This window comes from Colobus angolensis, unplaced genomic scaffold (genome assembly GCF_000951035.1).
Source record: "Colobus angolensis palliatus isolate OR3802 unplaced genomic scaffold, Cang.pa_1.0 Scaffold26, whole genome shotgun sequence".
NCBI lineage: Eukaryota > Metazoa > Chordata > Mammalia > Primates > Cercopithecidae > Colobus > Colobus angolensis.
This window is the reverse complement of record NW_012115821.1, coordinates 17,770,123-17,791,746: the sequence shown is the minus strand read 5'-3', so window position 1 is coordinate 17,791,746 and position 21,624 is coordinate 17,770,123. Positions and strand designations below refer to the sequence as shown.

Here is a 21,624-nt window from a genome sequence, read left to right as displayed (position 1 = left end):
CAGTCTTTATCGTTGCTTCTTAGAGCTATCTACTGAGAACTTTCTGTGTGTATCATACTATGGTAGACATGAAGACAGAGTAATGCTGTATCTTAAGAAATGTCACAGTCTTGGGTGGGGACAGAGTTTAATTATGCAGTGCTCAGTGAAAGGTGGATCTGAGTACCTGATGACAGCATGGAGTCACAAAGGAAGCATTCTAGGCTAATCGCAGAGGCTGGTGGTCTGAGAAGAAGGTTATGGCCATATGAGATTTGAAAAGTGGATGGGAGAGAGTGTGGCAGGAGAGCCAGAGAATGGATTGAGAGTGGGTTCCCAGTGGAGGGGTGCATATGCAGAGTCCTAAATGTGATCAGGAGTGGGAGAGTAGGGGTAGGAGAGGAAAAGAGTCACCAACAATGAAACTGGAGAGGAAAGTGGCAATTTTAGGTGAATTAAATACTTTTCACCAGAGTTCAACTGATTTTCTTCCTAAACTGTAACTGAAGCTAAACCATGAATATTGAAGGTGAATTTTACATTGAGTAAGTTCTTATGTTTTGAATGTAGAAGGAAAAAGTAAATTATGACTGGTTGGATCTGAGAATCATTGGTCTTACCATGGCATACATCTAATTCATTCAAGGTTGGTGTTTCACATAACAGGACAGACACTAATGGATTTTCTGCTTTGTTGTTTCAGCACTTCAGGGAGCATCTGGACAAACTTTTTGCCAAAGGAATTGGAATGTTGGATATAGCTCTGAATGAGGCCTTCAGCATTCTGAGTGATGTAAGTTCCTCTTTGATTTGCCTTTCCCATCCCCTGGAGAATAGATGGGTGTTGTTTTTAAAAATTGTGGGCCAGGCTGGGCGCTGTGGCTCAGGCTTGTAATCCCAGTACTTTGGGAGGCCGAGGCGGGCAGATCACGAGGTCAGGAGATCGAGACCATCCTGGTTAACACAGTGAAACCCCGTCTCTTCTAAAAATACAAAAAATTAGCTGGGCGTGGTAGCAGGTGGCTGTAGTCCCAGCTACTCAGGGGGTTGAGGCAGGAGAATGGTGTGAATTCGGGAGGCAGAGCTTGCAGTGAACCGAGATTGTGCCACTGCACTCCAGCCTGGGCCACAGAGGGAGACTCCGTCTCAAAAAAAAAAAAAAAAAAAAATGTGGGCCAGCTGTGGCTGACACTGAGCAGATCTACAGGCATGGGATGGGAGAGTGAGATTGACTGGCCATTTAAGTCATCTAGGGAACCAGGTGCCAGCCTGTGAGGTCAAACCAGAGCAGAATGGGGAAGAGAGAGTGCTAGGGTATGAAACCATGGAAGCAGCAGGAGCCAAATTGAGTAGCGTCATAGAAACACTAATGAGGGCTTTGACTCCGTGTGCAGTGGAAAGCCATTGGAGGGTCTAGGCAGAGAATGACATAATCTTGAACTCAATAGCATTTTTCAGGCTGCTGTATTTAGAAGCAACGATAGGAGGGCAAGGACATTAAGTTATCTGGGTGAAGAAAATGGTGACTTGGACTAGGGAGAAAGCAATGAAGTTGTTAAGAAGCAGAAAAATAAAAACCACTCAAGGTATTTTAAATAGTAGGCATTTAATTCAGGCAATCGATGGCCTAAGGGATGGAAAAGCTGAGAAACCAGAGAATGAAACAATCCACAGATTAGCATCAGCAGGAGGCATCTCCTCTCTAGGGCGGGGGGTACAACAGGCAGGAAGGGTGACATCAGAGCCAAGTCACTGTGGCCATTCAGATGGGAACAGAACTGGGGAGGAGGCTACCCAAGAAGAACTGTGACCATAGAGGGAAGGATCTGACCTGTGGAAGCTGGAACTATGGAGGAGACACAGTTATAGCCAGAAAATGCCTATCACCTGAGAGTGTAGAGAAATTGCTTAGAAATACCTTGATACCCTAATTTCTAGACTCTGTTTTACCAATAATACCTGTTGCCATGAAGATGACTATTTAGATCTCAGTCCTGAGCCAGTGTCATGACTGCAGGGGAGAAGAGAAAAATAAGGACAGAAGGTGCCTAGTCAACTTCCTCAGTACAAATTCAAAGCCCCTGTCACCTCATGAGCTCCAAGGGGCTGTTGGCTACAAGATGTAAACACTTATGTAAGAGTCTGTGTTTTGGACAGTACGTCTCTGTTGACAGCAGAGTAATAGTTTTAGTGACACAGCTGGCCAGGACAGAGGACTAGGCTGCACTTCAAATTCTGGTTTGAAACCTGGGCAGGTGCCTTCTTAGGGCTTGGGTCTCTGCATTTCAGCAGGCTCTCTCCAGGTAGTGATATTGAAAAAACTTGTCACAATTTGAAAAATCACTCTCATTTTATCTCAAAAACCTAGTGGTCAGAGCCGGGGCAGACTTCTCTGACCTGTGGAGTCCCTTGTTTGGAAGGCTGCCCTGCAGTGAATTTCTGTTTCCCTGTTCTCTGGCCTAAGTGGTGAAAGAGAAAGGGTTAGGAGATGGTTGTATGGTTAAGTCTGTGGCCCCTGGAGTAAGGCAGGCTGGGCTGAGAAGCCTGACTCAGCCAGAGTTTGCTGTGTGGCAAATAAGTGTGATTCAGTCTCACCCTTATTTTCTTCATCTGTATAATGGGGATAGAAATTACCCTGCACTGGCCATGTAAATTGCAAGGCCCCATGCAAAATGAAAATGCAGGATTTCTTGTTGAAAGTGATTGAGAATTTTAAGGTAATGGCAGCAAAATGTTGAACTATGTGTGGAACTGTCTCAGTGTGATCTTGTGCAGCTGTGCATGTCACACACCCATGAGGCGGGCCTGGTGGTCCCTTTCTCGTGGGGTTGAGAATCAGCCTGATGAGGCAGGACCTGGATCCCGTTCAGCAGTGCTGGGCTGAGTGAGAAGTGCCTGCTGTGACCACTGAGACCCCAGGTCTCTAGACACAGCTCCCACTACAAATGCTTTGGTTCTCCTTGCCCAAGTCCTAAGGAGTGTCTGCTGCCCTTCATCTTCCTCTGTTTTCTGTTCCTTGCCCTGGTACCCTTTCTCTGTCTATCCCTTCCATCTGTCACCTTTGTTCTCAGACCCCTCTAAGACACTATTTCCCATAGCATGCCCAGTTTAATGCTGCCCTGCCAAGGTACTCCCACATGGGGGTTGTACAACGGTCAAGGTGGGGAGATGCCATCCTCCTCTTGCAGACTCACAGGATACTTGCGCATATCAAAGGCCTTGAGAAGTCCTGCAGTGAACAAAGCTTTAAAAATGTGTTTACCCACACTTACTAACCCAGGAACACTTTATATCATATCATCATCTCCATATTGGCATCTTCTAGAAGTTACAGCTCACCAGCCGTATTTTGGGGCACAGTATCGTTGTATACTCCAAGAAGGTGTATTCACACTTTCACAGGGACTACTAAGACCGAGAGAAATCACCAACACCTAGTGGACTTTTTTTACCCTGAATCTTTGTGAAGGAAGCATTTTTGAACAGGAAAACCCTCTATACCCTTGTAAAAACACCTCTGGAGTCTGGTCAGTCAGATAACCAGATAAGCTGAATGTAGATCTTGGAAAGCAAAAAGCAGAATAAATGTTTTTTTAAAAAACACAACAATAGGCCAGGCCTGATGGCTCACACCTGTAATCCCAGCACTTTGGGAGGTCGAGGTGGGTGGATCACCAGAGGTCAGGGGTTCGAGACCAGCCTGGCCAACATGGTGAAATCCCGTCTCTACTAAAAATACAAAAAAATGAGTCAGGTGTGGTGGCAGGCGCCTGTAATCCCAGCTATTCGGGAGGCTGAGGCAGGAGAATCGCTTGAACCTGGGAGGCAGAGGTTGCAGTGAGCCGGGATCATGCCACTGCATTCCAGCCTGGGTGACGGAGTGAGACTCCATCAGAAAAGAAGAACACAACGATAAATGTTACAAAATGTCACTGCTTGAGATTGGTTGGCAGTTAGCACTATATTTGCCTCATAGGGCAAAACATTTCATATCATCTCTTGCCAGTGGGCTTTTAAATAGCTAAACTCTTTGACAAACACAGAGGTGGTTAATCTCCCATGAAAATGAAGCTTTATCTATTAATATTTTCTACTTCATCAATATGACCTTTAAGTGATATTATTATCTTCCCGTATATTATGCCTGCCTTTGCAAGTCAATATGAGATAAAAAGTTATTTCTCTAACACACATGCACACGCACACACACGCGCACGCTCTTAAAATTGTGATTGTGGCTGGAGCTTAGAATGGTTCAGAGGTTACTATAATTAAATGGAGTTAATTCTGTCTTACAGTTACCTGCATTTCAGTTTTGGTATTTGCTTAGATGACTTAAAGGCTTGCAGTTGTTGATACAAATTGCTTTGAAAGGAGCATTCAAATAAACTTCTAAGCCCCTTCGAGCTATTGATCTCTGCTGCATTCATTAGATTCTGTAAGAACACAGAGCCAGTTTGCTACAGTAGTTAGCATCTACCTTGTCATGTGACAACTGCAATTATCGTTTTTGGCGATGAATGTGATCTTTGCAGTGATTACCTTTTAAAATCTTTTCTTAGCCAATTAAATAAAATTCGGTGACATTTCAAAGACTGTTAATCACAACCAAATGCTCTAAATGTCAGGATGCATTGAAAATTTCACTGCTAACTGATGAATCACTGAGCTAATTGTAGTTCATCATCAGGCCCTTGTCATTGTTATTATTATGGAAAACACTTTCATCACTCTCGCTATTCAATAAAAAAAAAGTTTTAGACAAATATGAAGAGAAAAGATATTACTCATCAAAGCATTTGAATTTAATTGCATTCTTCAAAATTCACCAACTACAGATTGCAGCAGAGAATACCAGGGACTCAACCAGAGGGGAAAGTAATGTTTTTAAATAAACAGCTCCTGGCAGCTCTTTATTCGAGTCCACATTATTCAGATAGCTTCTTTTTTCCTCTCTTTCTTTCCATGTGTTTGGGAAAATTTTTCCAGGATGTTTTCAAATGAGTTCACGAACAATGATGGCCCTAGAGCATTCGGGGGTTTTTTTCCCCCTCTGAAGCTTCTATGACCTGAAGCATAGATTACTTTTATGCATTGGCTTGTTGCTGGATTTATTTAATGGTGCGAAGGCTGTGTTTAATGCAGTCTCCCCAGAACATCTCCAGAACAACCTGTTGATAAGACCAGGCTACAAGGCTGTTTTTTCTTCTGCAGTAAGGACAGAGTCTTAGCAACTTCCCAGAGTTGGAAGGACAGAGTCCAGATATTGATTGACACTGAAGTTTGGTTGAAGATGGACCTTTTAATGGGAGAGGAGGGAGGGGGCTTGGCCAGGATCAGGTAAGAATCCTAATCTTTTGTTGAGGGTTGGTGAACATAGCAAGGGAGAGATTTTGAGGTCAGGGGTTCAGTCTTAGGGTGTAAATTGTCCTTTGATGCTTTCTATTGAAGAATTGATGGGTCTTTCAAGAAGTTCCTGGAATAAGCAATGAGGTTATTTGCGAGTTTGACCTTCCTGGGCTAGCATTTTCTGAAATAGTAAGTTATGTTGATAAAGACAGTAGAATAGTGGTCGCGTGGAAAGCTTTGTGGTGCAATAACTGGAGTTTCCAGGTGTTTCTTCCTACTAACATGACAGTGTCATGGGCTGTGTCTGCTCATTAACTCAATTGCACATGTGCAGTCGGAGTTGCAGTGGTGGCTCCCAGGGCGAGGACTGACATGAGGAAAGTGTCTGGGACACCACATGTAAGGAGCGCGCACCCTTAGGATCACGGCCCTGCTGACTCCCCTGTGACCCTGAAACCCTAAAAGGGCTAGAGGAAGTAGAGGCAGGAGGAGGAGATAAACACTTTTGGAACCCCACCACCTATCCATTTGCTCACTGACGTTCCTGTATTACTGAAAGGCCATATTGTGTGCTAAATTGGAGAGTAGATTCTAGAGCTTGATGGTTTGGATTCAAATCCCAGCTATGTCAGATAGTAGCTGTGTCACCTGGGGCAAGTTAGCTAATCTCTCTGTGCCTTAGTTTCCTACCTATAAAATAAAGATAACGATAGTGTTGCAAGACTTTTCCTTAGCTCCGCTAAAGACAGGATCCTTGTCACATGACCCCGAAAATTTAGGCTTGCAGAAGTTTGAAGAGTAAGAAAATTGGGATTTATTGGGCAAAAAGGGAAAAAACGGAAACAGGTACTAGTCCTGCTAGTACATGCTTCTTCCCACCTTGCAGACTGAATTCCAGGTTCCTCAGAGGAAGAGGAGGGACCAGACTCCTCCCTGCTGCAAATGACTCACACTTCTGTGGCTCCATCCCAGCGTGCATTCCTCCCAGTGTGCAGGCTGGTTGGAGTTTTGCCAAGGAGCCCCTCCCACCTGGCTGTCTCAATAGTACCTACCTCAGAGGCTAGTAAGGATTAAGTAAGTTTGTGTTAACACATGTAGCCTGGCATATAACAAACATTCAACGTTTAACCTGTGGTGTACCAACCACATAAGGATGTTGTTATTATCTTGTCTGTGGAAGAATGAAAGCCCAGGAAGGAAACTTATCCCAGGCACACAGCTGTGTTGCTGAGATGACACCGAGTGCTTTCCCCTATGCCCTGGCACCCCGTGCATGATTTGAGTTGGCTTTGCTGTGTCTCAGTATGGCCATAAGGAAATTCCATTCATCCATTTATCTATTTATTCATCTATCCAGTTATGTATGGTCTTCTCTCAAGTTACTGCAACATCAGACATCCACATCAGACGTCTAAGTGCATGAAGACTAGGCATTAATATCTTTAATTTGAGGCTGGGCGCAGTGGCTCCCGCCTGTAATCCCAGCACTTTGGGAGGCTGAGGCGGACGGATCACGAGGTCAAGAGATTGAGACCATTCTGGCCAACATGGTGAAATTCCGTCTCTACTAAAAGTACAAAAATGAGCTGGGCGTGGTGGCGCTTGCCTGTAGTCTCAGCTACTCGTGAGGCTGAGGCAGGAGAATTGCTTGAACCCAGGAGGCAGAGGTTGCAGTGAGCCAAGATCATGCCACTGTACTCCAGCCTGGTGACAAAGCGAGACTCCGTCTCAAAAAATAAAAAAGTATCTATAACTATCTCTATCTATCTATCTATCTATCTATCTATCTATCTATCTATCTATCTATCTATCTATCTATCTAGATATCTTTAATTTGAATGCTTTGTCAGCTCTCATTCACCAGTGGTCAGCCTGCAAAGCCAAGAGTAGCCACCATCTCTCCCCAGTGTCATGGTTTAGTAGATTGAACCTGCCAGGCACACTCCCACTCAGTGCCTTTGCACTTAACGTTTGCCCTTCCTGGAATATCTTTCCCTCAGATACTCACATCCTTCAGGTATGATTCAAATGTCACCTTCTCAGTGGTCTTCCCTGACTACGGTTTCTAGAATTGCCCCATTCCATTTCCTATCCTTCTTTGCTTTCTTCTTTCCCCACCCTTAACATCACCATTATCAAACATGCAGCGTAGTTTACTTATTTACCTTGTATTTGTATGTCTTCCCAAAGAAAATATGAAGCTACATGAGGGAAGGGATTTTTGTATGTTTCATTCCTAATGCTGTGTGGGCACTTAGCAAATAATTTTAGAACAAATAAATACACTTTGCAGATTTTAATAGAGAAGGTTTTTACTTACTGAAGGTTGAAGAATTTTTGTGTGTTTCCCATCTCTCAGCATTGACATGTAATTGTGGGGTTTTTAAAGGACTTGGTGTTACTTTCAATTTGCATCATTAATAGCATTCATTAAGAGAATTTTTCACCCCGATTCCAGGGAAGGACATTGTGCTCTGGCAACCATATTCAGTCACTCTAGCTGCCTACCACCCACAAAGACTGAGAGCTTCTAAAATCTTATATAAAGCTGAAAGTTGAAGAAGTCTAGGGCTTTACATACCAGTGAGCATAATCTTAGAACTTCAGCATGCCATGCATACCAACATATAAACTAATACATAAGTTTACATGCCAACAGTATAAATTTGAAATGAACCCTTATTAAGAAAATACTTGGGCTTCTCAAGTGAATTGTCATGTTACTGACTTTATATGCCTACACCTCCTAGATTTTATTATATGCTGCATTCTGTACTCATCAGATCCACTCAAACTAGCCTCTTTTAGATTTTTGAAAGAGATGCTGTCTCTGAGGTAGCCTGTTGCTTGTATAATGTGTCCCTAAAACATTTCTGTGCCAACTCCTTTGGGCTTATTTCCTAAAACACAGCCCATGCCTGAGGTAAGAGATGTTGTGCAATCCTAGACTCTTCTTTCCCACCTCGTGTCTTTTTTGAAATCCCCCTTTGATTTGTATTTAGATCTATTGGGGGGGAAAAAAAAGCCAAGCTCCATAAAGTATTAAAGATGTTTATTCTGAGTCAAATATGAATGACCATGTCCTGGGGTACAGCCTCAAAGGTTCCTGAGAACATATACCTAAGTTGTGGTCATGTTACAGCTTGGTTTTATACATTTAAGGGAGACAGAAGTTACAGGCAAAGACATAAAACGTGTAAGGTATACATTGGTTCAGCCTGGAAAGGCAAGACATTTCAAAGGGGTAGGGGGCACTTACAGGTCATAGGTGGATTCAGAGATTTCTGACTGGCAGTTGGTTGAAAGAATTAAGAAATCCTTGAGTTAAGAGGAGTGTGGAAGCCAGCGTTTTGTTATGTAGATGAAGCCTCTAGTGGCAGGTTTCAGAGAGAATAGATGGCAAGTATCCCTTTTCAGACATTAAAAAGTGTTAAACTCTTAGTTAAATCTCTCCTGGATTAGGAAAAGACCTAGAAAGGGAAGGAGATTCTCTAGAGAATGCAAATACCCCCCCAGGAGAAGACTTTATAGGGTCATTTCCAAATAAGTTAAATAAATATATTTTGGAGTAAAATACCTTGATTTCCTTCAGGGCCTGCTATCTGCCTTTCAATGCTATGCCAGAGTCAGATTGGAATTTTGTATATTATTACTACAAAGGGTCTGTTTTGTCAGTCTTATAATTGTGATTTTAACATTACTGCTGATCAGTTCTCCCAGAACCCCAAAGGGAGGGGGTATAGCCAGGCATGTCTGACCCATCCCCCACTTCCTGGCATGGCCTGAAGTACTTCTTCAGATTTCTTTGGGATTCCCTTGGCCAACAGTAAGGTCTGTTCGGTTGGTTGGAGGGCTTAGAATTTTATTTTTGGCTTAAAGATCCAATTTGTCTGAGCAAATATGGTGATCTGTGTGGAAAGACTTTTTGTGTAGGTTGTTTTGATGGTACACAGTGTGCTCTGATTTTAAAAGGCTTCTTTAGCCCAAGGCCTCATGTCTCTGATTTTTCACTGATACATAGAATTATCTGATGTGTATACCATTTTGAACTTATTTCTTTCCCTAGTTCAACCACACGGGACAAGGAAGTATCTGCAGTCAGGCCATCATGCTCATAACTGATGGGGCGGTGGACACCTATGATACAATCTTTGCAAAATACAATTGGCCAGATCGAAAGGTAAGTTGATGCTGATCCTGTCTGTGCAGTGGACTCCATTGAGAATCTTTACTGTAATCTCCAGCTTGTCCATGAATATTTGCCCCATGTAGACTTAATCTCATAATGATCTATGGTTTCTCAGCCTTGTGTTTTTTGGTTGACCAAAACTGAATACTGGCTTTTCTTGTTTTCAAAAATGAAACTTTTGGAGGAGAGAAGAAACTTATAAAGACATATGGGATGTATTCCATGAAAAGATGCATTGTGAAGTGTGCTTCATCCATATTGGGCTGTGCTTTTTTTTATTTTTATTTTCCTTCGAGGCAGAGCTGCATGCTGGGTCCCACATGCAGAATAGAATGGTGAAATCGGCCATAATAGCCCTACAGGCCTCTCCTTTCCATAATGTGTTTGTACAGTTCCTCCCACGGCCCCCATTATCACCCAGAAACTTCTCTCTATCCCCCACTGTCAGAACTTGTCTGGAGAGTTCCACGACATTCTTACACATATACATTCTCTTCTTTATGAACTTCCATGTGAGGATGCAGGTAATAAACTCACATAAAAACCCAATACGATTCAGCATCCTGTTAAAGTGAGATGATGAGCAATGTCTGAGCAGTCATCTTTCTCCATTATTTTGAATGTTAGCTATTCAGTAGAGAGTTGTACCATGCTGTAATTGACAATCTTCAAGACTGTAAAATCAGGAAATGGATTCAGAAGAGAGAAAAATGATCTCCAGGCTGGAATGTGATTCCCATAAAACAGTAGTTATCAAACTTGAGTGAGCTTCAGGATTACCCAGAGGACTTGTTCCTCTACAACTTCTGATGCAGTAGATCTGAGTGAGGCTGAGAGTTTGCATTTCTAACTAGTTCCTGAGTGCTGCCGAGGCTACTGGTGGGGAACCACAGTTGTGGAACTACTGCCACAAGAAATAGCCTAAAGAGTAGGGTTTGGATACTCAGCAGGCTTTGCCATATTGCTGCCCTCTATTGACTTTTACAAGGACCCATTTCCTCACCTGAATTCAGTGCACAGGTGTGTGTTTCTTGGTTCATATTCTGTCTTAAAAACTGTCAATTACCAATCAATATTAAAAGTCAAGATATGTGTATTAGTCTATTTTCACACTGCTGTAAAGAACTGCCTGAGAGTGGGTAATTTATAAAGAAAAGAGGTTTACTTGACTCACAGTTGTGCATGGCTGGAGAGGCCTCAGGAAACTTACAATCATGGCAGAAGGGGAAGCAGGCACATCTTACATGGTGGCAGGCGAGGGAGTGAGTGAAGGGGGAAGAGCCTCTTATAAAACCATCAAATCTCATGAAAATTCACTCACTATCATGAGAACTGCATGGGGGAAACCACTCCCATGATCTCATCACCTCCCACCAGGTAACTCACTCAACATCTGGGGATTACAATTCAAGATGAGATTTGGGTGGGGACGCAGAGCCAAACCATATCATTATGCTATAACATTTTAAAGTTGTAGTTTCTCTCATAATGGGTTACACCTGCCACTTTGGGGCCGACATTCCTGTGTGACAGGGCTGCTGATGGAACTGAGCAGCAGCTGTCCCCATTAGGCAGCAAATGCATGCTTCCTTTGGATGTGACCCTGGTCACCACTCTTCATTTCCTCTCAGCCCACTTCACTCATATGGTTTCCCTCCCACAGGTGTGGAGTTCCTGACCACTGCTCTAGGGGAACAGGTACTTGCTGTTCCCCAGCCTCTGGGGATTTGTTCCCTTCTCTTAGGTTTGCCCTGAGCCTTCCCTCTTCTCCTCCAGCCAGAGGCCATTTGTCCTTGCCTGAGCCCTAAACTCAAAACTCCCTAGGAACTGTCTTAAGGAAGTATAGCTTTGTGTTCGATATGATAATTGTTTCTGGACCTGTCTTTCATCTTCATTCTTTGGTGAGTCCAAGAGAACAGGTTCTCTGCTTCTGAGCAATCCTACTATCTTTCACTATATCCCATCCTGCCAAGAAGTGTGGCGTAGAGGGCCTAGGGTACCTGCCTGAGCCCTTCCCCCTAGTGTTTATGTCCTGTGTAATCTGTTCACCTGTGTGGGCAGGACCTGTGGATTGTTTTTAAATCTACAGGATCTGTGGCTTTTAACCGATGGAATCTCATATAGGTGAAGGGTTTTGTTTCAAGTCAGCTGATTTTTTAGTTAATCAGAAGGGATATTATCTTGGGTGTGCTTTCTTTCTTTTCTCTCTCTCTCTCTTAATCTTTTAAGTTCTGGGGTATATGTTCAGGTTGTGCAGGTTTTTTACATAGGTAAACATGTGCCATGGTGGTTTATGGTACAGATCATTCTGTTACCCAGGCATTAAGCCCAGCATCCATTAGCAATTCTTCCTGATGCTCTCCCACCCCGCAAAGATGCCTAGTATGTGTTGTTTGCCTCCATGTGTCTATGTGTTCTCATCATTCAGGTCCCGCTTATAAGTGGGAACATGTGGTGTTTGGTTTTCTGTTCCTGCATTAGTTTGCTGAGGATAATGGCTTCCAACTCTAATCATGTCCCTCCAGAAGATGTGATCTTGTTCCTTTTTATGGCTGCACAGTGGTATATGTACCACATTTTCCTTATCCAGTCTATCACTGATGGGCATTTAGGTCAATTCCATGACTTTGCTATTGTAAATAGTGCTGCAGTGAACATACCCATGCTTGTATCTTTATAATGGAATGATTTATATTCCTTTGGGCATATACCCGGTAATGGGATTGCTGGGTCAAATGGTATTTCTGCCTCTAGGTCTTTGAGGAATCACCACACTGTCTTCCACAATGGTTGAACTAATTTACACTCCTGGGTGGGACTTATTTAATTGAGAATCCTGGAAAGAGGAACTGGACCCTCCACAAGGGCAAAGAGACTCTCCCTGATGGTGTGATACTATAGACAGCCTCGAATGTGAGATTGGTGTCCAGCTGACAGCCAGAAAAAGCCTGGACCCTCAGTCTTGTAGCAAAAAGAAATGAATTCTGCCAATAATCTAGGTGAGCTTGGAGGCAAATTCTTCCCTAGTCAAGCCTGCAGATGAAAACACAGCCCAGTTAGCACCTTGATTGCAGACTTCTAGGATCATGAGCAGAGGACCCAGCTTGTTTGTGCCCCAACTCCTGACCCACAGAAACTGTGAGATAATAATAACTGTGCTGTTTTAAGCCACTACATTTGTGGTCATTTGTTATGTAGCAGTAGAAAACTAATACAAGAAGCAAGGAAAACGGAGAAAGGGAAGGAAATAACTCACATAGCAATGCTATAAAGCATCCCCAAATCGAGCGGCTTAAAATAACAATAATTTATTATTTCTTGTGATTCTGTGGGTTAACTAGATGGTGGTTCTATTTCACATGGTGTCAGATGGGGTACCTGGTGAAGCTAGGAGCTTGACTGTCTGCCTCAGTTCTCCTCTCCATGGACTTTCTCTCCATGTGGTATCTCATTCTCCAGGGCAACCCTGTGTGTCCACTGTCCTCAGTACAGTAGCCTGGATTACTTTACAGTGTAGCAGCTGGGTTCCAAGAAAGGGAAAGCAGAAGAAGTTGGTGAACAGACCAGGGGAGCATTTGTGAGTGTCATTTGTAAAAGCCGCTTACCATCCAACAGGGCCGTGCTCCAAGCAACTGCTTAATAAAGCATTTTAGAGTGAGTTGGAAGAAGGAATGCATTATTGGTGATTTAACTGTGAGCCTATGAAGGCAGCATCATGATTGCTTATGCAATGTGTCCCTTGCCAGTATTTCATTTCTGAGAACAGAAATGAGGAGCTATTTATTCATTTATTGGATGCCATTTACTTTTGCCTAATATCCATTGGTTATGACTTAACAGCAGCTCTTACACACTTGGAATAAAATATGAACTCCAATATGAGAGGAACTCGTTCCAGGACCTGCTCAAGAAATAAAGCTGCATTCACTTAAATTAGAAAAACGGCTATGCCCACCATCTATGTAGTTGCTCTTCCAAGTGAACTAAAAAAAGGAAAAGTCATGGAATTTTTTATCATTACTTCCCCCTAATGCACAAGACAGAGAAGCAACAGCCAGATAGGTAAGAAAATGATTAGCCAGGTTATTTAAAGGAGAGGTTGGCAAACTGTGGTCCATGTGCCAAATCTGGCCCATTGCCTGCTTTTGCAGCTTATGAGTTATGAACGATTTTCACATTTTTAAATGTTCAAAGAAACAATATTTCATGACATGAGAACATTATATAGAATTCAAATTTCAGCATCCATAAGTAAGGTATCATTTTGACATAGTCACACCCATTTGTTTACTATTTTCTATGGCTGATGGCAGAATTGAGTAGTTGTGACAAAAACCAGATGGCCTGTGAAGCCTACAAAATTTACTATGAAGCCCTTTAATAGTATGTTTTCCCATCACTGATCTAAAGGAGCCTTTGAAAAATTTAGACCAACCAGTGTATTGCTGAAAGTCATTGAGATACCCTCAGAATTTCATGAATCTGCTGAATTCAACAGAAGATGGTAATGATGGTTTCTCCCTATTTTTCCACTGCTTTTTCTACTTGAATACATGATTATGTTAGTCCATTCTGTATTAGCATAAAGGAACACCCGCGGTTGTTGTAATTTGTAAAGAAAAGTGGTATATATGGCACATGGTTCTGCTGGATGTACAAGAAGTATGGTGCCAGCACCTGCTCTGTTTCTGGTGAGGGCCTCATGCTGTTTCCACTAATGGCAGAAGGTGAAGGAGGAGCAAGTATGTCACATGGTGAGAAAGGAGGAGGCAAGAGAGAGAAAAGGGGTGGGGCCAGGCTGTTTTTAACAATCGGCTCTTGCATGAACTATTAGAATGAGAACTCAGTCATTACCATGGGGCAGCACCAAGCCAATCATGGAGGATCCACCCCCATGACCCAAACGCCTCCGACCAGGTCTCACATCCAGCATTGGTGGTCAAATTCCAACATGAGATTTGTAGGGGGCAAACATGCAAACTATATCAGTTACACTAGCCAGATAATAAATGGTGGAGGGCTGGGAGACTTGATGCCGAATTCTCCTTTTCATGCTGTGGCTTCTCTTACCAAAATGTTTAGCAGCCCTTTCTCCTTTTCTGTAATGAGTAGTTCTCTTTCTTTCACTCTCTCCTTGCTTCTCTATCAACGCTACCATCAAGATTGGGATATCTTACATGGTAATGGGGTTGATTAGAGGTAGAGTAGGCTGCAAGGCTGCTCAGCCTTGACCTGGAACGTTGGAATGTAGGGTCTTTATAAATGCTAGACTTGACTGCCCCTTGAACCCGGTTTTGGTGGCGACATGAACACAGGACAGAATTTCACAGCTTTCAGGTCACTGTGGTAACAGCGAACAAACACCCTGGAAAGAATTAGGCTTTCTCTGCAGAGGCTTGGGAAATCGGAGACTCCCTATCTCAGTCAGCTTGGGCTGCTATGACAAAATATCAATGACTGGGTGGCTTATAAACAACAGGAATTTATTGCTCACAGTCCTGGAGGCTGGAAGTCTGAGATCAGGTTGCCAGCATGGTCAAGTTCTTTTTGAGGCCCCTCTTTTGGGTTGCAGACCGCTGCCTTCTTGTGGTATCCTCACATGGCATTGAGTCGAATGAGGAAGCAAGCTCTCTTGTGAGTCTTATAAGGACACTAATCCCATTCATGAGGGCTCCACCCTTATGACCTCATCTAATCCTAATTACTTCCCCAAAGCCCCAACTCCTAATACCATAATCATGCAGGCTAGGATTTCAACATACGAATCTTTGGGAGACACATTCAGTCCATAACACTGTCTATTACTATGGGGGCAGAGTTGAGCTATCCATAAATTAATAACCCTTATTTTGCCTTGTGTTACACTGTAGAGAGTGAGGATTTGGCCTGTAACTGTCAAATAACAGAGTACATTCTAACTTGTTTCTACTGTAGGTAAAATAATGACATACTGCCTAGGCTGCTGGTGGATGGTGACCCATCCATACCTGTTAGATTTCACTGCATGAACTGACCCTCACCTGCTTCTGATTTGAGCCACAGAAGCAGTACTAGAATGTTCTGTCTACTTCCTCTTCATTTCCCTGAACCTGAATTTTCCTCAGTGAGCTAATTTTTTTTTTTTTTTTTTTTAAACAGAGTCTTGCTCTGTTGCCCAAGCTGGAGTGTAGTGGCAACATGTTCTTGACTCACTGCAGCCTCCACCTCCTGGGTTCAGGTGATTCTCCTGCCTCAGCCTCCCCAGTAGCTGGGATTACAGGCATGTGCCACCACACCCAGCTAATTTTTATATTTTTTAGTAGAGATGGGGTTTCACCATATTGGCCAGGCTGGTCTTGAACTCCTGACCTCAAGTGATCTACCTGCCTCGGCCTCCCAAAGTGCTGTAATTATAGGCGTGAGCCATCACGTCAGGTCTACTTTTTATATTTTTTATAGAGATGGGGTTTCACCATGTTGGCCAGGCTGGTTTCGAACTCCTGGTCTCAAGTGTTTCACCTGCCTAGCCTCCCCAGGTGCTGGGATTACAGGCCTGAGCCACTGTGCCTGGCCCTCAATGAGAGAATGTTTTAAACCAATTTCTTATACCCCACTTTATAAAACAATACTAATGATAGCTAATTCCTACTGAATGCTGAGTGTCAGAGACTGTTCTAAATGCTCCATATGTATCTAATTCTCACAGAAACCTCATGAGAGGTATACCATCGTTATCGCCTTTCACAGTTGAGGAAACTGAGGCAAGAAGAGGTTATATTCAGAATTCCCTGACTTGCATTTGGTGGACCTGAAATGACCACTCCAGCATTCAAATGCTGAGCCTAGACCCTTAAGCAGGATGCAGACATCTTGAGAGCTAAACAAGGTAAAATGACCATAGGTCAGAGGAAGAGCTGTCCACACTCTATACATTGTCATCGGGACAGTAAGTCCATTTCTTTGGCCTCCCGCCCCCAAGTACAGGAGGGTCCGCAGAATGTCAGGAACTCGGTGATCTCAGAACCCACTGGGGCTACAGTCAGACAGCAAATTGTGAGGCCTCAGGATGAGGCTCTCTAGATGTGATTAAATGATTTTCTTCTTCTAAAAGGACAGGAGAACGTCAAAGGTGGATGCGATTTCAGTGCTGTGTACTGTGCGTTTTATTTTCAGTTATCTCGAGAAAAAAAATAAAAAGGCAAGGATGGTAGCTTTGAGGCCATGTGAGAGGCTCAGGGCTGCTGGAGGATCCTTGGTGACCTGGTGGGGACTGCAAGGAGGGCAGAAGCAGCTCTTGGTTTGAGGATAAAGGGATGCCCTTGATCATGGAATGGCTTGGGGGACCTGGCTTAGAGCACTTTTGGAACCCTGTTGGAAGTGACTGCCCTTTGGGCTGGTGTCACATGCATCTGAGGAGGAGCTGACTTGGGGGGTTTTGTGCCCCAAGCCTCCCCTGCGGTATAACTTGGAGGATAAAGCCTCAATCCAGCCTTGCCCTGGTGGCCTCTGGGGTGCTGGAAGGCTTAGCTCTGCCTTGGTGCCTCTGAGGTTGTTTTCTAAAGTTCAGGAATCCCCTCTCTCCTGATCGTTCCATGGGGCATGTGCCATTCTGAGGGCCAGAGTTCCTGAGCTGATTCAGGGGTTATTCTTTTAAGAACCCAACCTTTCAATCATCTTAAGCAATTTGGGAGGAAGGCTTTGTTCTTTCTTCCCCATGAAACTGCATTTTTCTCTTCTCTGACTTTCAAATCATTTTACATAGCATTTTCTTTGCTGGCAGAGGGAAAAAAGGGAAGGAGGTAGCCGTCTTAGGGTAATGCATTCATGCAACAAGTATTTATTGAGGGCCCTGTGTGTCTTGCAGTCCATTGTAATGAAGCCCAGAAGTAGGGGGCTAAGACACCTCCCATGAGATCACATAGGACAAATAACAGATCACAGGTAACCAGCAAGTGAAAAGACCAAATCATTTAATCATAAGTCTTCTGAACAAGACAAACAAGAACCTGAGACAGAGAATGGATAATGGCAGCTCCCCTAGACAGGGTGGTCAAGACAAGCCTCTTGGAGGAGAGCATGTATGAGGGAGAGGAGCTGGATGGGGAAGGTATTCGTGGCAGAGGGAACAGTAAGGTGGATGTGTATGAGGAGCAGGAGGAAGTGCAAATGGCTGGAGCCCAGTGGACGTGGGAACAGGGTGATAGGGAGGCTGGCAGCACAGGCAGCAGCCAACTTCTCTGGGCTTCAGTGGGCACAATGAAATGTTGGGATGTGATCCAAGGGGTCAGTGAGGAGCCATGGGAGGCTTTTTTTTTTACACCAAGTTTCACTGTGTCATCCTGGCTGGAGTGTAGTCACATAATCATGGCTCACTGCAACCTCCACCTCCCAGAGTCAAGCAATTCTCCTGTCTCAGCCTCCCAAGTAGCTCAGATTATAGGCACACACCACCACACCCACCTAATTTTTGTATTTTTAGTAGAGACGGGGTTTCATCATGTTGGTCAGGCTGGTCTTGAACTCCTGACCTCAAGTGATCCACCTGCCTCGGCCTCCCAAAGTGCTGGGATTACAGGAGTGAGCCACCGTGCCTGACATATGGGAGGCTTTTGAATAGAGAGGAGTGAACTGACTGTTTTCAGAAGTGCTCTCTGGCAACTGTATAGGGAGTTGGCATAGGAGACATGGACTTGGGCTGCATGTACCGATGGTATTAACCCTCCTCATCACAATTGATTAAAAAGGGTGGGGAGTGTCGGTGGTAGACCCTTTCACTTCTGTGAATGCTCCAAGATGCTCCTATTTCTCACTGCTATTTCATTCCAGGGGTCTCTTGGGTACTGACATTTCTCTCTTCTCTTTTTCCCTCCTTTCCTCTTCCTCTTTCTTTCTCCTTCCCTGGCTGAAGTCACATTTGGTTGAAAAGTTTTGAGTGAGTTTGTGTCATTGCTGTGTTTTTTCAAGGGTGATAAATCCTAAAGCTGTCTCAAGAAAATAGGAACACTCATTTCTCATGGTCAGTCAATGGCATGACAGGAAAAGGCATTTTCAGTCTCTGTGGTGAGAGCTCATGCAGGTCCTCCCTGCAGCTGAAGGGGGAGTTGAAATGGTTCGTTGTCTCCGGTTTATTTTTAATTACTTCTGTTGATATTAGACATCTTGTGACTCCAGCAAGAAGAACATGACAAGTTAGGAATGAAGCCACTGATGCACGGCTACTGCCAGCCATTGAAAAATTGCTTCATGTCAGAGGCCTAAGACAGACACGTGGTACTTCTCCTGTTGTGGAAAATGCGGTTTCTCTCCCTGGACTTGACATTGGGGCCTTGGGCTCCATCCAGGTGCTGCTGACCTCAGAAAGAAGGTGAGAGGACAGTGTGCATTCTCTTCAGGTGACACCCACCATCCTCTAGTAAATGGCTATTTAGGTAGCCACTCTTAAGGGAAGCCTCCTCCTCTCCTGGTGTTGGGGGAGAGTCAAACACTCTGTTGCTTTAGCTCACTTTGTAATGCTTAGCCCCACCCAGTGGGGAGCATTTCCAGTAGCATTCTTATTTTGCACATGAGGGAGCTCAGAGGGTTTAAGTCCCTTGCCACTGAGCTCACAGCAATGAAACTGGAAGTCTCCAGTTTCATGTCCATATCCAGCTGTCTCCATATCCACTACTCTCAAATTGTAGCACGTTGAGTCACCGAGGGGTTGGCAGTGGGGGGACTTGCCAAAAGTGATTCGTGGGCTCCACTTTCTGCAGACAGGACCCCAGAATCTGTGTTCATAGGTGGCTCATAGACCATATTTTAGGGTTATGAGGGAGTTAGGATGCCTTCTGGGACTTGGCAAAGAGTGTTTGTCCAAGCCGGAGCATGTCCAGAAATGCCATTCAGTGTGGTTATATTCCCAGTGAATTGGGCAGGGTCCAATTAGGGACAGGTACCTACCAGTTATTTGAACACAGAGAATTTAATGTTAAAAATTGCAAATCAAGTTTTGATGAGATGAAAGGACAAAGGAGAGCTCTAGGTTATCTTGGAAGTAGCAACTGCAGGCAACAGCCACCACCTCAATAGTTGGTATGGGAGGAGGGGCAGAGGAAAGAAAGAGGTTATTAAAATTTGGAAGCTTGGAGGAGAAGCTCTATCAGGCTGGGACCCAGACCTCTCAGAAGGGCATGCCGGCTGGCAAGTGCTAAGGTCTCTGAGCTCAGAGGAGGGTCCTGTGAGGGTGTGAATCAGACTTTTTAGGAGGAAGTTCTGGGGTCTCTGAAAGAGATGCAATGAGACCGATTCTGTGAGTGTTGGGAGAGCTACCCACTAGATTAATTTACTGCTACTGGAATGAGCTGTCCATGCTGGAGTGAAGAAACCCTGCTAGGATGAAGGCGTTCGGAATGAGAATCCAAAGGGAAGCAAACAGAAAGGTCCCTCTCTTTCCTCCATGGATGCAACATCCCCCTATTGACCTTATTGGCCAGACCAGGCAGACCCTAGCCAGAAACAGCTGGCAAAGCAGAAACGTGGTTTGCGGAGCCCCAGTGCCAGCCCCAAACCGGAGGGCCAACCTCACAGAGCCCAGTCCAATATGTGCTTGGTGCTGGGCATGTTAACTTACTGGCTGGAATATCCAGTAATGACTGGATGCTTGCTTCATGAATTCTGTATTATTTGCAATCTACTGATATGTCAAGTTCTTATTTCCTAGGTTTTTATTTCTCTTGGGGGTATGGGTGGGAGGGCAGTGCTGCCTAATGGAAAAAGGGTAGTATCTGGATGCTGACAATTTCTCCATCTGTAAAATGGGGCTAATTACACACACCTGGTAGTATTGTTAAGAATTAAACAAAATGATGTGCTCCCAAGCTCAATGCTGGGCACACAGCAGGCACAGTCCACGATGGCTATATCATCATCATCGTTACCATAATTTTCAACCACTCGCATTGTTAAAATCTGTCTGCTGTGGTTAAAACATAGTTGTACTGCATGGATTTGGATATGGGAAATAGAAGGTGCTCTTTTATCCCTGAATATGGATTAATCTTATGCGGTGTTTTGGTTGACTTAGAAGAAGATTAAAGTATTCTACTGCATTTCCAAAACATAACCAGGTTTTTCTTTTTCACCTGTTTCATGAGTAAATATATGTGCAGTATCCATTTTACCTAAACTCCTGGTATCTATCAAAATATACTGAGAAATATTTGACCATTCAGTATCATTAATTAATGATAAGTAATAGCTAACGTTCATCAATTTAAATGAGTTTCAAGAAACAAGAGCCTGTCTGTATTAGTGAAATATAAAAAGGAGGTTTGAAAAGTAGTATCACTTTTATATTATTTGTCCATTTTCTAGAGTAGTGGTCAAGGCTCACACTACCTGGGTGGGTATCTAGGCTTTACTGTTTCTGATCTGAGTGACTTCAGGCAAGTGATTTCCTCTCCTCATGCTGTAGTTCCCTCATCTAGAAAATAGGGGACAAGGACCATGTCCCCATCTTGCAGGGTTGTTTTTGGGCAGATTAGTAGTGCCCAGTATCTACTGAGTCCTTGTGGGGAGGCAAGTGCACGGTGAACTTTAGCAATGGAGAAGATTATGGCCCGGGAGACGCTGGACCAGGATCAGTAGGTGCCTCTGAGTAGGCATCCTCAGGCAGCCTGTGCTGCTGTGAACACAGAGAGGATACAGACTTGGCATGGTAGATTTGGGAATATGTATGGTCTGATGAGTGGGTTTCAAAGCACTTAATTCTCCTAAGTGACCTTGCATTATTTTCTTATCTCATTCACTCCCTTGGCAAAACTCTCCCAGTAAGTGGTTGGATGGGAAGCCTCCCTCCAGCCTGTTTGTGAGAGACCATACACTGTGAACTGGCTGGGACCCCAGTGAATGACGGTCCCCTTCAACAGAGGCTCCTTGTCTGTGGCGATCAGAAACTGCCCAGTGGCATCCCAGGAGAGCCAGCCTGGCTGAGCCCCATCCTGGCTGAGCCCCATCCTGGCTGAGCCCCATCCTGCCTGTACATGAACTCATTAGGTGAGCTGTGCCCACTTTCCTGCCATTTCCTTTGTAGGATAGGCCAAGGAGGAGAGCTGAGCAGCGCTGAGAAGAGGGCAGGGCAGCCTCTCCCA

General features: G+C 44.2%; 1 protein-coding gene and 1 long non-coding RNA gene across 2 annotated transcripts in view; one reads left to right on the top strand and one right to left on the bottom strand.

Annotated features, from left to right (window-relative positions):
- The window catches only part of CACNA2D3 (calcium channel, voltage-dependent, alpha 2/delta subunit 3), a gene marked incomplete at its 5' end in the record, with an annotated part of 947,927 nt that overhangs the window by 502,673 nt on the left and 423,630 nt on the right, over positions 1-21,624 (top strand). Inside the window, 2 exons of the mRNA XM_011947304.1 lie at positions 683-772; positions 9,395-9,508. Of these exons, the coding sequence (XP_011802694.1) occupies positions 683-772; positions 9,395-9,508 (204 nt within the window). The remainder of the gene's footprint in view (positions 1-682; positions 773-9,394; positions 9,509-21,624) is intronic.
- LOC105515435 lies at positions 4,763-6,388 on the bottom strand. The gene is made up of 2 exons (XR_001002326.1): positions 6,208-6,388; positions 4,763-5,150 (listed from the first exon to the last, which is right to left on the bottom strand). It is a non-coding gene; the product is annotated as an uncharacterized LOC105515435 (long non-coding RNA).